Source organism: Sus scrofa, chromosome 9, assembly GCF_000003025.6.
Source record: "Sus scrofa isolate TJ Tabasco breed Duroc chromosome 9, Sscrofa11.1, whole genome shotgun sequence".
Classification (NCBI taxonomy): Eukaryota; Metazoa; Chordata; class Mammalia; order Artiodactyla; family Suidae; genus Sus; species Sus scrofa.
Window position 1 is genome coordinate 25,084,076 of NC_010451.4, and position 16,736 is coordinate 25,100,811.

The 16,736-nt window shown below is 44.0% G+C and overlaps 1 protein-coding gene across 1 annotated transcript in view; it reads left to right on the forward strand.

The window, feature by feature from the left end:
* The window catches only part of FAT3 (FAT atypical cadherin 3), a 704,031-nt gene that overhangs the window by 311,682 nt on the left and 375,613 nt on the right, over positions 1 to 16,736 (forward strand). The window contains 1 exon segment of the mRNA XM_021102333.1: positions 1,004 to 1,318. Within this exon segment, the coding sequence (XP_020957992.1) occupies positions 1,004 to 1,318 (315 nt within the window).

The following is a 16,736-nucleotide window of genomic DNA, read 5'->3' on the forward strand; positions in this document are numbered from 1 at the left end:
TTATACAGCAGAAACTATCACAACGTGGTAAATCAACCATACTTCAATAAAACTTAAAAAATTCTTGGTTAAAGTATAGTTGATTTACAATCAATACAACTTTTTTAAAGGAAGATTTTAAGAAAGAAACTTTAGAGAAGCTTCTTATGAGTTCCAGCAGTAAGTTTCTGTTACCTGGTGATTTGGGTAAGGGCTCTGAGAGGTATTCAAGAGCCCTGTGTTTTCGCTTTGGCTTTTCTGGCAGATGTCTGGTTTCCTGGTTGGCACTTGTTTCAACCATGAAATGGGAAAGGGGGCAGGAAACAGGTCAGGCATTTTTTTCTGGTCCTAATTTAAAATGATTGACCATGGGTCTCTCTCAAAGTGGCTCTCCTTCAGAAAGTATGTCGGTGTGGCTTCCAGGTTCTTCCCTGATTGCTTGGAATAACTGTGACATTCGATTTGTAGGAGAATAGTGCAGAGGAGGCTCGCATGCAAAATATTTTCCATCCCAACCAGCAAAAGAACATTTGAAAGGTCTTTTTCATTTTTTGTGAATGAACAGATAAAATATTCATTGCATAGGAAACCAATTCAATAGCAGGTCAAATGGAAATATTGATCTGATAGTGCACTGGTTTCCCATGCATCATGGGAAGTGTTTTGACCTCTGGCCCACTCTTCCCATTGTTCCCAATTGTCGTGTGTGTGTGTCCGCGTGCGTGCGTGCGTGTGTGTGCGCGCGCTCGCATGCGTGCACTGAGATGTATCTATCCACCAAATTCAATCTAAGTATTTGTGAATGTCTTTATACTCCTCAAACAGTAGAACTAGTTAGTATGGTTTATGCAGCAAATAATGTTCTGATGTAGAGAGAAACACCTTCATTTTATTTTACATGGTGGATTTTTTTTTTTTTTTTCATGTGCCAAGATGACTTAGCCCAGCCCTCCTCCACTGGGGCTGACTGACTTAATGTCTTCCAGTTTTGCTATAGCAGTCACGCTTTCCTGCTCTCTCTTAGGCGTCATCTCTACGGCAGACATTCTTGATCGGGAGACAACGGGGTCCTACTGGCTGACTGTCTATGCCACAGACCGGGGCGTTGTTCCACTCTATTCCACTATCGAGGTCTACATTGAAATTGAAGACGTGAATGACAATGCTCCGTTGACCTCGGAACCTATTTATTATCCTGTTGTCATGGAAAACTCTCCAAAGGATGTGTCTGTCATTCAGATCCAGGCCGAGGACCCTGACTCCAGTTCCAACGAAAAACTGACCTACAGGATTACGAGTGGGAATCCTCAGAACTTTTTTGCCATCAACAGCAAAACAGGTAAGGGGACGCTCGTATGACCTTTTTTAAGTTGTTTGTCCAGCTTTTACATTCATCAGGCTGAGGCTTGCTGTACCCTGTTTATTTATTTTAATGTGTGGGGAACAACATCCCCCTTTTTGGGGGTAGCTTCTGAAAAGGTGAGCATTCTGCCTGGTGGGCATTCTTTGATTTTAGCTGACACTGACATGAAGTGATCTAATAGAAATTAGAGGCTTTCTCGGGAAGCCTGAGATTTGCTTGACTCATAATTATAAAAAGTGGTTTTGGGGCCATTCGGAGAGCCAGCCTGCCACTTTCTCTTTCCTGGGAGAGAGTAAGCTGGGCCATGCTGGGCTCTCTGGGTAGCTGGCTTTGTGACACCTCTTTTTCTAGGAGATTTTCTCTTGCTTGTCCTTAGTCCATCTTGTTATAAATCATCTCCTTAAAACCTTAATTTTAAGCCTCAGATTTTTTTTTTTTTAAATTTCTGTTCTATCCATCAATAGAGTGTCAATGTTTAGAAGAATTTCCAGTGTCTAAATCTTTACATAAAATATATAAATTTTTAGTTTTCTGGGTGTTTGCTCAAAAAAAATTCTTAATATTGTACTGGAAAATTTAATATGTTGACTTAAAGGGTCAGAGATGCCGGAGTTCCCATCGTGGCGCAGTGGTTAACGAATCTGACTAGGAACCATGAGGTTGCGGGTTCGGTCCCTGCCCTTGCTCAGTGGGTTAAGGATCTGGCGTTGCCATGAGCTGTGGCATAGGTTGCAGATGCGGCTCAGATCCCGCGTTGCTGTGGCTCTGGCGTAGGCCAGTGGCTACAGCTCCGATTCGACCCCTAGTCTGGGAACCTCCATATGCCACAGGAGCGGCCTTAGAAAAGACAAAAAAAAGGTGGTGGGGGGGGCAGAGATGCCAAATGTGGGGTTTGGCAGAATGCATTCTGAGGCACTGGGGAGAAAACAAAAACAAAAACAAAATGCGTTGCAGAGTAAATCTCAGAAGTTCACTTCTTTCCTGTGATTTACTTGTTTTAGATCTACACAAGAGAGTAACACACTCAGAGTTGTGACAGATAGTTTTAATGAATTGAAATTTAGACGAATGTAAAAAAAAAAAGATGCTGTTGCTATCTCACGGGGCTGTTGATACTAGTCCAAAGATAGGCCAGGTGATTGGCATTTGATGTTGGGCCGTGTCCCACCCTCACGCTCCTAACAAAGCACTGACAACATTGATGATTTCTCCTGTCCGTGTGTGTTAAAATAGCAACATATAGCTGACCCCAAGCATTTTATAAATGCCAGATTCCCATTAACATAATTTGAAGAGAATGCCAAATGTTTTTTTTAAACTATTGATTTTTGTTCAATTATGAGTGGGCCAGTCATTTGTGTTACGTAGAGTTTAGTATTCAAACAGTGTTGAGTCCGGATCTGACTCTCCTTTCATTAGAAGGCAGAGAGGGGTCATCTGCCATTAGTATCTGATTCGGGTCGACTTGAACTTGAAGATAAAGACTCAGAGAATTGGAGCCTAGCCCATCCTTTCAGTGCCCTGTTAATTAAGGAAGCCGCCTATCATGTGAGAAGCACCATCCTGATTCACTTGCTCACTGTAGCCAAGAGCTGCGTATGATGTGGTGACAGAGACATGAATTCTGATGCTTTCGAAAGTCAAGGGGAGGAAAGAACAGAGACCAAAAAAGTCCCGGGAAGGAAGTCGAAGGCACAGACATCCTCATATGTCACAGCCCCTATGGAATCGGAAACACCCCAGTCAGATTCCAAGTCCTCCCTCTTGTTTCCAAGGGCGCTTGAGTCGGTAAGAGTGAACCCAGCACCCTCTTTTTTAAAAGACACTGCACAAGGGCAATGTCCACTGGTCTGTCCTCCTCTCGTGGTTGAAGGAAAGAATAAATGTCACAGGAAAGAATTTGAGTTGGATGCGAAGAGCATAGAGTGCACATGATTTGCAGAGAACATGTAGACCCATGGAACTAACGCTGTCTTTCATACAGCTTTGAAAAGTTTGCACATGAATTTTCACAAAGTCCTATATTATCAAAATTTGGCCTCTAATGCATACTAAGAGTGATAATCATATGTATATGATTCTCTGTCCTTGCTGTAGATTTTTAAAAGGGATTCGTGCCAGGCATGATATTTTAGACCAAGTTTTCTGATTGTCTAAAAGGAATGCATAGCATACTTTGTAATTCTCAGACCTACAGTAAGAAAACACTGGCTTGTATTTATCCATTTCGTCATTCACCAAGCATTTATTGTGCCTGCTAGTTTCCAAAGAAGATCTAATAAATTGAGTTATAAACTTAAGGAATGGTCCATGCCTTTCAGGGACCCAAAGCTACATGAAATTAATGACAGATATTTATGAGTGAGTGAAAGATGTGCAATAATTGATGGTGGTAGAAGAGTTTCACTGAGTATGGGGTTGGTGAGAGTGGTGGTCAAGGAGTGCTGCCTGGAGGAGGTAACATTTGGGATCAGAAGTCCTGGTTTTCAAATTCTTGCTCTACACGTCTTAATAGGAAACACCGTAACTGCAGCAGGGGAAACAGATTAAATCAGACACTCTGGGCTTTGTAAGCTTGAGCAAGTTATTAAAGCTCTCTCAACTTCAGGTTTTGGTGAGAAAGCATTGCTGTATAGGATATGGGGGGTCTTTGTAGGAAATACTTACCTCGGTGCCTGGCACATTGACACTCCGCAAAGAAAGTTGATGCCCCATCCTGACTGCTCTTAACTCTGATACAGGCACAACATTTAACCTCCTTGGGTCTCAGATTCTTATCGAGAAAACAAATGAAAATGTGAGCCCTTACTTCACAAGGTTGCTTTTGAAGCCTGAATGTCATGATGTGTTAGAAGGCTGTTGGTGGACGGTAAAGCCCTAGGAGTTACCTTTGTGGTGCAGCGGAAATGAATCTAATATCCATGATGACATGGGTTCGATCCCTGGCCTCGCTCAGTGGGTTGGGGATCCGACATTGCCATGAGCTGTGGTGTAGGTCGCAGAAGCAGCTTGGATCCTGCTTTGCTGTGACTGTGGTATAGGCTGGCAGCTGCAGGTCCGATTCGACCCCTAGCTCCGATGTGGCCCTAAAAAGCAAAAATAAATAAATAAAATAAATAATAAAATAAAATAAAAAAAAAAACTGTAAAGCCCTATAAGAAGCATGTTATTACTTTGCCTGTTTCTTTGGAGACTTGCAGAACTGCAAGTCTAGGGTAATATGTTAAGCTTATTGCTCTAAGTAAAATGCTGCCTATGGAGCAATTTCCATCCAACAACAAACTCTCTAAAGAGATGTTTTAATTTTTGGCATACTCTCTTTCTCTCTAATGGCCTTTGTCTGCAATAGTTATGTTAATGTAACATTTTTTAGGAATAGAGGGGGAGGTGTACCTAAGTGGTGTATTTAAGGTCAGATTTGTGCTTTAGATTTTTTCAGCTGGATGGACTCTAAAACTGACCTTTCATTCCTTCCTCTGTGATAGAGCTGAAATTTATAGAGTTTCGTTATGCTTTGACCATGTGCTACATAATAAATGAAGATTAAAATGATGAATGCAAAACGATGTCAATACTTATGGTCCACAGCCTGCAGCAGGTAATAGATGCCCTGCACCCAGGAAGGGAGAGAGAATTCTCTAATAAATACTCTGTTCTCTACATAAAGAACTCTCTTTCCTGCTTGCTTGCTTGCTTGCTTGCTTGCTTGCTTGCTTTCTTTCTTTCTTTCTTTCTTTCTTTCTTTCTTTCTTCCTTTCTTTCTTTCTGCCAGGTCTGAAATCACTCAGAGTCAGTAGTCTATGGACTTTCTTCAGTAATTCTTGTGGCTTAAGAAGGAAAACAAAAGCTGTGCTGCTCTGAGGTCCTTTCTGGCCTGTACAGAGAAGCCTTGACTAATTCCAGGCTGGGCAGTTGATTTCAATCAAGAGCAGCTTCCTTGCATGTGCCTACCTTAGCTAGTCAGCAGCCGGAGCCCTACCCACATGTTCTGGGCAGGAGACATGCAGCAGGCTGGTTTTCACCTGTCTGTTTGGCTGAGCAGGAGCTCTAATGCTTCCTTCTAGCACTTCTAAGAAAATCCAAGCAGGCCGCTGATTGGTCATCCAGGCTGACTTGGGGAACAGGGGTGGGAAGTTCCTCCAGGATTTTGGAATGTTTATTGTCATCATATCTACAGTGTGGAAACCATTTAACGCACGGGCAGCATGCTAGCATTTAGTAGAGCACTCAATAAATGTTGTTGTTATTATCATTAATCATCCTCTTTTCCCTCCTAGAGTCAAGTGTGTGTAAGTTGCAAGCAGACCACTCCCCAACCCCACTGTCTTTTTATTTTTGGAAGTTTAGTTGATGTACAATTTCGTGTGAGTTTGGGGTGTACAGCAAAATGACTCAGTTGTATCCATCTATATGCATTCTTTTTCAGATTCTTTCCCATCATAGTGTATTATAAGATGGTGAATATAATTCCCTGTGTTGTAAGTAGGACCTTGTTGTTTATCTATGATGGCTGTAATATTTACTATATATATAAAATGTTGTGTGTACACACACACACATACACACACACACACACACAAATAGTGTGTATCTGTTAATCCCAAACATATAATTTATCCCACCCTTTCCATTTTGGTAGCCGTGAGTTTGTTTTCTATATCTGTGAGTCTGTTTCTGTTTTGTAAGTAAGTTCATTTGTATGATTTTTTTTTTTAAGATTCCATGTATGAGTGAGGCCATATGACACTTGCCTCCGTCTGACTGACTTCACTTAGTATGCTAATCCCCAGGTCCATCCATGTTGCCCCAATGAAGCGTCCGTGAAAGGCAATGAAGACTTTCCTTTCTAGTTGGTGTGTAACGCTGGAACCTTCCATTGGGTTGTGTAAAGAGTCCTGTGCACTGCTGCTTGTCACTGCTCTTCTAGACCCCAGGTGTTGGTGTGACGGGTGATGGAACAGAAGTATAAGATAGTTTCTGTGTTCAGGGAATTTCTTCCCGTGGGGAAAATGGAAGCATTATACATGCAGTGTACTTAGCAAGCGTGTAAGGAAGTTTTTTAAAAAAAATACATGGTCAAACGCTGTGGAGTAGAAGCTGTGCCCAGGACAGCACGACTGAGCAGGGCAGCGGTCAGTGGCAGCTGAAGTGGGAGAAGATGGTGTGCGGCCCTTTCCGACCTGAAGTGGGCCCCGCAGAACAGGACAGACTGTGAAGAGAGCAGTGAAAAATTACCCAGGGACTATAAACAGGTTAAGCTGACCTTGAAAGCCCATTTATTGCTCCTTGAGCTACTTGGAGAGGATTTATATCCTTAGAAAAGGATTTTTTTTTTTTTTTTGCTTTTTAGGGCCACACCCATGGCATATGGAGATTCCCAGGCTAGAGGTCTAATTGGAGCTATAGCTGCCGACCTACACCACAGCCATGTCAGATCCGAGCCACGTCTCCGACCTATACCACAGCTCTTGTCAACACCAGACGCTTAACCCATGGAGCAAGGCCAGGGATCGAACCCATAACCTCATGGTTCCTAGCTGGATTCGTTTCCCCTCCACCACAATGCGAACTCCAGAAAAGGAATTTTAAGACTCATAAATGTCCGCAGTGGTGGAAGCTATTAGAAGTGGCAACTATGCACATCCCTTTTCTTTTTGTTTGATGATATTTAGATTTTTTAAAGTCTGGGGTTTTAGATCGTCCTTTTGAGAGGCCTATTAAAATAATTTTTTTACAGGGGTTAAAAATACCTAAGAGAGATCCCTTTATTCTCTCCTTGGCCTCTATTAAACATAGATCCAGGATTAGCTTATGTTGTGTTGAAAGCCTGTTTGTATGAAAGTTGAGCCTTACTTAATCCAGACTTTTGATGGTTGACTATCGGGCACGGGCTTTCTAAATTCCTTCCTGCACTTGTGATGTCTCCCTCTGGCACAGACTTTGGCCACTGGCCTCTCCACCTGTATTTGAGTGGAGGGAAAGCTCAGCTTTCTGTCCCTTTCTGTGAGCTCTTTGGGATTAACCTGAACAAAGTGCACTTACACGTGGAAGATTCACTGCCCTCTCCTCCTCTCAGGGGAGTTGAGAGAAAGATCCTCTTCCAAAGCATGTCAGCTGTAGGATCCCTCCAATCCTATGCTTCACTATTGAGTCCCTTGGGTTTAGACATTGTTTTCCCTATTTTTGGCCACACTCACGACGTATGGAAGTTCCAGGGCCAGGAATCGAACCCATGCCCCAGTGGTGTCCAAGGCTGCACAGTGACAATGCTGGATCCTTAACCCGCTGCGGTATAAGGGAACTCCCTGGACACTTTTCTCTATTAAAACAGGAGGGATGACTAACCGAAATGTTGGCTATTGTTAATTTTTTAACCAACTCCAAATGTTTTCAACTTGCCTTTTGGTGTATGATGTAAGACAAAGCTGGTAAGTGTTCCCAGGAGGGGTAACAGAGACAGAAAAACCCAGACCACACTGCAGCACGACGATAATCACCTGGCAAGCTTCTTAGAGGACAGATTCCTGGGGTGGAGCTTGATAATTTACATTCCTAACAAGTTCCTAGAGGATTCTGACAAGGCTCCCCTGGAAGCTCCATTCGCCAGACTGTAGACTTCAGCATCCAATGAGAAACAAAAGAGGGAGGTAACACCGTGCAGAGAGAGGCATCTGAGGACCAGGTAACGGGAGCTGATCCATTTATCCCTAAATGGCAGTGGCGGGGCTTTGCGATTTGGCCATGAGTGCAAAGTGCTCTCTGCACCCCCCCGCCCCATCAATTCTCAGACCCTTGCTTCAACTTTCTGTTTTATGAAGTGGAAAAAAATGAATATCCTGTCTCTTTAATGGTCCATGAGCAAAATCATTATTCCTAAGACTTGTGGTTAATAAAAAAAAAAAGCTGGGTTATCTTAATGTTTAGATATACTTCTGTTATTTCTGAATATGTAGAATTAAGCAGAATTCATTATTAAATGTAATTCAGAACTACTTTCATGGATCAATGAACATTAGTTCATCATTTGATATGAGTTGATCCCTAGAAAAAGAGTGATAGCTTCTCAGACAGGGGTGCTCAAAAATAATCTGGTATCTTAAGGGAGCTAAGCCTTCTTTTGGTCCACAGTCCTATTCTGGGGTAATCTGCTTAGAGAACCACCTTTTCCTGGAAAACAGGAGACCTTGCGTCATGTTATGACCTCAGAGACTAAAAAGAAAGAACACACAAGGTGAGGGGACAAGGGTACAAATATGGATGCTTTTCCATCAGTGAAAACATGGCAGAAATCTCTGTTCCTCTCTCGGTCCTTCTCCCTTCCTCACGGAAAGCTAACCTCTCCTGAGTGGGTCGAAATGACTGCTGGATGATGAGTCGATATTCATAAGTACGGACACAAAGCAGATGATGTTGCGAATGAGTATGTATGAAACTGTAAATCACCCTCGCTCCTTCTTTCAGCCATGAAAGGAGGCCTTGTCCTATAGAACCTTAAATTGTGTTCATTTAATCCAGCAAGTCCAGTAGAACAAATGGGCCTCATGCAGATTTATCGCGGGAGGTTATTTAAATTCAGCAGTGACCTTTGCATCCCTGCGAATGTGCTCCCCGTGAACAAGGGCAAAGGGAACGTTTCTGCCCTGTCATCGTGTCCCTAGGGAGACTGTGCCTTTCCCCGTTTGATCAACTACGCACAAGTGTGGGCTGGAGGATGGACGCGGGGTTCTGAGGGTGCAGCGGGCTGGATGGGGGGGTGGGGCATCGCAAGGGAGAACGTGCTGTCACCTGGTGTAGACGGCCGCCTGGCCTTCCTTCCTGTGGCTTGATTTTGTTTAAATGCTGTTTGTGGATGTAAATACCTATTTCAGAGTTTCTCAACTTGAGTACTTTGGGCATTTTTTTTTTCATTTTTTCTTATTGAAGTATACTTGATTTACAAGATTGCATTAGTTTTAGGTGTATAGCAATGTAATTTGTATGCATATATAATATATATATATATATATATATATATATAATTCTTTTCCATTATAGTTTATTGAAAGATATTGGGTATAGTCCCCTGTGCTATACAGTCGGTCCTTGTTGATTTTATGTATGGTCGTGTCCATCTGTTAATACTCCTCATTTACCTGCCTGTCCCCGGTACCTTTGGCATTTTGGACTGGATAAGTCTTTGTTGTGAGGGGCTGTGCTTTGCATTATAAGGTATTTAGCAACATCTCTGGTCTCTGCTAGATACCAATAGTGCCCCTTCCCTTAGTCGTTACAGCCAAACTACCTCCAGACATTGTCACACATCCCCTGGAGTAAAAATTGAGAGCTACCGAAGTAATGCCCCCATTGAGAACTACTGAACTGACATGGAATATTGTCGAGGACTCTATCTCATGGGGCCCTTACAGAACAAAGTCTGCAAAGTGATTGATTACCATGGAGTGTGATGGTATTGCTCACATTTTTTTTAAAAAGTGCTTGTGGGCACATATCTATAAATAGATATAGATGCAAATATGTATGATTAATAGTAATAAAGTGAAATTTTTAAAAAAAGGAAAGACATTCAGAGCTGCTTCTCACTTCCCTCTGACTCCAGGTTCTTTGTATTTGAAAGGCATTAGGAAAATTTGAAATCGAATCCATGAGCAAAAATAAGAACAAGGAGTTCCCATTGTGGCGTGGCAGAAATGAATCCGACTAGGAACCATGAGGTTGTGGGTTTGATCCCTGGCCTCGCTCAGTGGGTTAAGGATCTGGTGTGGCCGTGGCTGTGGTGTAGGCTGGCAGCTGTAGCTCTGATTAGACCCCAGCCTGGGAACCTCCATGTGCCGCGGGTGCCGGCCCTAGAAAAAGCAAAAAATAAGTAAATAAATAAGAACAAAACAAGGACAAGACTTCCCATAGAATGCGAGTGGATGAAGTTATCATTTTCTCAACTCTGAGTATTTGGAGAGGATTTGCCTGGTGACCAAATTCTCAGCAAAGTCAGTTTTGAGCAGTGTTCCTCAGCAAACAGCATCAAGAGATTATTTTGAAGGTCCCAGGGTTTATTCCCTTGAGATGCTTAAGCAGCTCCAAATCCTGTTCCTGCTTAGTGTCAGCCTCCTGATAGATATAGAAAAAAAAAAAAAAAGAAAGAAAGAAAAAAAAAAAAAAACAACCCTCTTGCTCTCCACGGGGGATTCTGCAGTCCTGTATCTAGATGAAGGCTCTCTGAGGTCTGGCATCCCTTACCAGCATGCAGTGTTCATTCACAAGCCCCAGGGCACCGGTAGCTTCGCGGGGCTTAGACCAGGGCCCCAGGGTGCCACTGTCTTTGGACACACCATGGGATCATAAAGACTTTGCTAAGCGGGGATGATTGCCACCATCCGAAATAGGAAGGAAAGCTTGGACCCCCAAATTAAGTCCAGTGTTGATGGACAGGGCTGTGAAATAGGCAACAGCATTCAGGAGAAATAGTTTCAGATCTTGGAGTTAATGACTTGCCTGGCAAAAGGATTTTCAGAGGCTAACTTTTTTTTTTTTAACTTTATTGGAATAGAGTTAATAGATCATGTGTTGGTTTCGAGTGCCAGCTTGTATAAAACTGCGTTACAGGGAGGTGTGGGGCACTTGGGTAAAAGAGGGAGGAGACTGAGCAGGCACGAGCTGGAGGGAAGAGACATGCTGCTGATGCCCGGCTGGGGCCCTACCCTGGGCGCACAGGTGGTACAGAGGCGCTGCCCTGAGGGGGCGGATGCTGCTCATTCTGTGTGGCTGTGCATCCTCCAGCCTATCAGGGAGGGATGAGGAAGGGGCACCGTGTTCCTAGATACCCAGTCAATACCCAGCCTGTCCCCGGGGCTCAGCTGCTGGTGTAGCTGCTGCTAGAAATGACTGAGAATTATTTGGGAGGGTGATAGAGTCACATAAATAAAGCAGATGATGGAGTTATATATATGAAAAGAAGAGATAGATTAAGGTCATAAATTTCCCTTTTATTTCTTCTATCTGGGCATTAATTCCACAGCTGTAATTTACTGCATTGGTTTATTACTTTCCTCTGTTCTGAGAAGAAACAGTGCCTTTTAATTGAAACCACTGCCCTCCTCTCTTCATTCTTCCACGACATGGTGAGGGATATTCTGGATCCTCCTAAGTGGGTGTCTCCTCCCTCTCCTGGGGAGAGGCAGGGATGGGAAGGTGGGAAGAGGAACCCCGAAGCTCGTGCCCCAGCCGCGCGGGTGTTCTCACCTGTTAGCTGACTTAGCTCTCCCCACAGTCCCGGAAAGACACTGGCCTCTGGGCAGCTCAGTGACTTCCAAGGTCATCTAGCTGGTGGTGCCCAGCTAGCAGTGGTCGGGTGGGGGGTTCTCAATGCTAAAGACAAATGCCCTTGAACGGGAAAACGTGAGCAATGCAGTGAGCCGTTAATGATCTGTGTCAATGACCCTGGTCCTCAGGGAACTCGTCCCAATGATTGTACACATTCTGCTTTGCAGGTGTTTAGGGGTTGAATTGTGCCTCCCCCCAAAAGACATATTGACTCTTAAGCCCCCTTTACCCAGGAATGTGACCTTTTGTGGAAATGAGGTCCAGCTGCCTTAGGGTGGCCCCTAGTCCAGGGCCTGCTTTCCTGTCTCAGAAGAGGGAAGTTCGGACACAGAGACACAGACTTAGAAGACAGTCATGGGAGAGAGAGAGAGGGAAACAGAGGTGGAAAGTCAGCTTCCAGAGGCCAAAGAACAGCAGAGACGGCCCACTTTCGGAAGCCAGCGAGGGTAACGAAGGATCCTCCGCTGGAGCCTTCAGAGGGAACGTGGCCCTACCGACACCCAGAGGGTCCCCCTCTAGCTTCCAGGACTGGATGAGAAGCAATCTCTCTTGGGTCCAGCCAGCCGGTTTGTGGGTCTCGGTCATGGCAGCCTGTGTGGAAGCCGTGCGGGGTAGAGTCCAGGGTTGGGCACGTGGAGGTCTGCTCAGCAAGGAAAGGCAGTCGGCAGAGCCCAGGACTCAGAGCTCCCGGCTCCACACATTAGACCAAATGTGAAGAACAGTCGTTTTTGCATTGGTCAGTCTGGGCTTTAGTTAGTTCATTTTCTGTTGGTGTTTCAGAACTTGTGATTGGTTATGTTTAATGACTTGGCCGCTTCTAAAAGGGGTACGGGGGAGTCCCCGTTATGGCTCAATGGGTGACGAACTGACTCGTATCCATGGGGATGCGAGTTTGATCCCTGGCCTCGCTCAGTGGGTTAAGGATCAGGTGTAGCCGTGAGCTGTGGTGTCGGTTGCAAACAGGGCCGGAATCTGGTGTTGCTGTGGCTGGGGCGTAGGCTGGCAGCTGCAGCTCTGGTTCGACCCCTAGCCTGGGAACTTCCATATGCCATGGGTGTGGCCCTAAAAGGCAAATAAAATAAAATAATAATAATATAAAAGAAAAGGAGTAGGGGATTTGATGAGAGACCTGTGTGGCATTGAATGATTAGCATCATTTCAGGACTCCTGATGGTTATCTGTGTATGATGCTCTCACGCTATGTGGAGCCGTCTGGGGGAGTCCTGTTAGGTAAGGCACAGGCCACGTGGATGTTACTATCGAGTGTTATTTGTGTGCCTTGTAAGTCAGGTTTTCATCAGAGTCCCAGTTGTTTTGCCGCTTTTCAACCCTTTGCAGTAGATTCTCTGGAAACACTTTTCTTTCAAAGCACTGAAAGTTTATACCTGAAAAGTAACTACAGGATGACATGTAGTTTCGCCATTGACCTTGAGAACCCAAAGTCTGGTTTAATATTAGTGTCACTGCATACTCTTATCTTGACATTTGCTGTCATCTTTAAATGACTTAGTTCCTAGCTTCTTGACAGTCTTATAAAAATGGACAAGTGTTTTAAGAATATATAAATTTTATTTATGTTGAGGTTGGTTATTCTAAAAAAGCATATGGGAATCTAGCAATAGTATCACAACCCCAACCCGTGGTGAGTTGTTAACAGCAGTGTCACGACTTCGTGGCACAAGGACAAATGCTTATTTAGCACTTTGCCATTCACTGTCGTGGCCAGGCTTCATAACAACACTGGGAGGAGAGAAGGCACATGGAGTAGTGTCTCAGGGGCTGGACACTGCATCATATGTCTTTGCCTTTGAATCCCAGCTCTACCACTTCCTAGCTGTGTCATGCTGGGCACATTACTTAACCTCTCTGAGCTTCAGTTTACTCCTCTGTGAAAATGGGGATAATTACCGTAACTAACGAATTGCCTTGCCACCAAGATTAGCTGAGTTAATGTAAGGTATTTTAACAAGTGTTTAGCATGTAGGGTTTTTTCCTTTCCTTTTTTCTTTTTTTTTTTTTTTTGGTTACCACAGGGCATGTGGAATTCCCAGGCTAGGGATCAGATCTGAGCCACAGCTGCAACCTACAATGCAGCTGCAGCAATGCTAGATGTTTAACCCACTGTGCTGGGCCAAGGATCGATCCTGTGTCCCAGTGCTCAAGAGACACCACCGATCCCATTGTGCCACAGCAGAAACTCCTAAACTCTCCATAAATGTAAAATGATATTGTCTTCACATGCATGGGGCTTATTTTGGCTAATTTGGCATCCACATTGTATGATTAAGGCCTTAGGCTGCTGGTGTTTTCCAACTTTAGGGATAAGTGTAACACTTTACCAGTAGGTTCATTAAGTTTCATCGCATATGATTGTGCCTGTCTGCTGTGTTGACTTCCACACATATGATCCTTTAAATTAAGTTGAGGCTGAAAAATGGACTGGAGAGAGAGTCCTCCCTCAGGCGTCTAGAAACCTCTCTCCTAATTTTAGGTGTTCCTCTTTCCCAGGAGTAAATTAGTATGATGCCTTGAAAAGAGCACTAGTAGTGGTAGCTGGGTTATTCAGATTCTACTTCAGGCTTGCCACTAGCTACTCTTTTAACAGTGGACCCATTTATCTCACGTCTATAGGTTTCAGGATCCTCACCTATCAATCCTAGGGTATGACTAAGAATCAAAAACCTCATAATCTAGCACTTCTCCATGTCCTGCTCCTCGGTAGACATCATGCGTTGCTTCTAACAGCCTTTGCGTAACCCCGGGCCTCCACTTCCACCTGATGGGGAGCTGATATGAGAAAGTGTATTTATCGGCCTTCGAAGGCCCGGAATCCCTCCCTGTGTCTAATGGTCATTGAGTCTTGACATGACAGTGATGTTGAAGGGAGGGAAGAAGGGGACTGATGGGAGAGGCAGCGTGGAAACACAGTCACCTAGGACTCGGTGGCTCTGAGAAGAGGTGAAGAGGGGGGGTGAAGACAGTTGGGGGGTGTAGTGCAAAGGAACATCAGACTTGAGATCCCACAGAGAAGACAGCAACGTGGGAGGTCTCTGCCCAGCCCAGAGCATCATCCCTTTTCTCTGAGTTCTTATCTTCGGTGCGTCCCTTCTTGACGCTGGGACCCGGATTCTCTCTTCCAGGAATTTGTTATTGGGATTCAGAGATGATCTCTGGCTCAGGGGAATTGAGGCGCTGTAAACCCTGACAACTCTGGGTGAATGTTTGTGTCCCCCTAAAATTCATATGTTGAAGCCCACCCCCCTGTGTGGTAGCATTTGAAGGCAGGGTTTGGGGGAGGTCACTCTGTCTTGATGGTGGAGCCCCTATGAATAGGATGAGTGCCCTTATAAGAGAAACCTCAGGAATCCTTCTCCCCTTCTGCCGTGTGCAGAAGCAGCTGGAAAATGCAGTCCGTCAACCAGGAAGCGGACCCTCCCCAGACACTGAATCTGCCACATCTTGATCTTGGACTTCCAAGGAAGAAATAAATCTCTCTTGTTTATAAAACATCAAGTCAGGAGTTCCTGTTGTGGCTCAGTGATTAACGACTCCGACTAGGAACCATGAGGTTGCGGGTTCGGTCCCTGGCCTTGCTCAGTGGGTTAAGGACCCGGTGCTGCCGTGAGCTATGGTGTAGGTTGCAGACGGGGCTCCGACCTGGCGTTGCTGTGGCTCTGGTGGTGGCTATGGCTTTGATTAGACCCTTAGCCTGGGAACCTCCATATGCCGCAAGAAAAGACATAAAAAATAAAAAAAATAAAAAATAAAACACCAGTCAGTGATATTTTGTTTGAGCCACCCAGATGGACTAAGACAGCTGCTGTGGGCGGGAAGCAGCTGAGAGCCAGACAGGCTCTGATAGGCTTGATCCCGAAGGATTTCCAATGGCTGGTCCAGGTGACCATGAACCTCAGCTGGACTCTTTGCCCTTAGATTCTCCTGTGTCCCCTGTAGTAATAGTATATACTTTTTCCATCCAAGTTTGAAATGACGGTCTCTTTAATAAATGAACTGTCACAGACTGTTGCTGTGGGAACCAAGTCAGGAGAAAGGCTCAAGAAAGAAGACGTGTTCTCTGATGTCAGTTGTGCGCAAAGGTGAAAGTCTAAGAAGACTTCGGATATGGTGATGAGGGAGAAATGAGTAGAAGGCATTGTCTTCATAAGTCACATTATTGCTGGGGTTTTTCATCTACATTAGCTTGAATGTCAGTCATCACTTTTCATTTTTTATTTGTGAAATTCTATGGGTCATGACCTAAAATAGTTATGGTCTCCAGCATGTACTGGGGTCAAGCCCTGTCTCTCTTTATTAATGGTTCTTAGATGGATATTTGCTGGTTTAAATTTTACCTGTAGTGTTCCATAGGAAAATTTGCCAATAATTCTATGAAAAGCAAATTATTCTGTTTTAGACAAACCTTGTTTATCCTTAATCTTTTGAACAAGATGTGCATGATAACCACCTGTCTTCTCAGACTTTCACCCTGTAAAATTCATCACATACACCATGAAAAGCCAGGATTCCTCCTGGATTGGAGCCCCCTATCTTGCTCATATACAAGCCTTAGGGTATTAGCCATGTTTCTTAACTTATGAATCAGGTTGTCCATCAGGAAAATGGGGATACTAAGATTTAATGGATTCATGTATCTTAGAAAGCGCTTGGCTTATCCTTGTACATACAACCTGCTCAACCGATATTAACGATTATAGTTATTATTCAGTGCATTCAACATCCTTGCCGTTCATCAAGATTTGCTTAATGCAGAATACTTTCTTGAAAATTGACAAAGAATCAGACTGATTAAATGCCTTGAAGGTATCATATATATATGAAAGGTTCATTTTTGATGCGTATCTCCTGTGTACCAGTATACTATGCAGAGGATCCAAGGATGATGAAACCAGAGCCTTTTAAGACTTGAAGATCTCATAGTGCAGAATCTTCTCACCATCAACTGTCATTCATTGCTGCTGTCACACAGCTTTCAAATGAAGAGATTAAGTAAATAATATTAAGGGCTTTTATGGGACTTTTTCCGGCAATAATAAATGATTATATTTATTGGTTATTT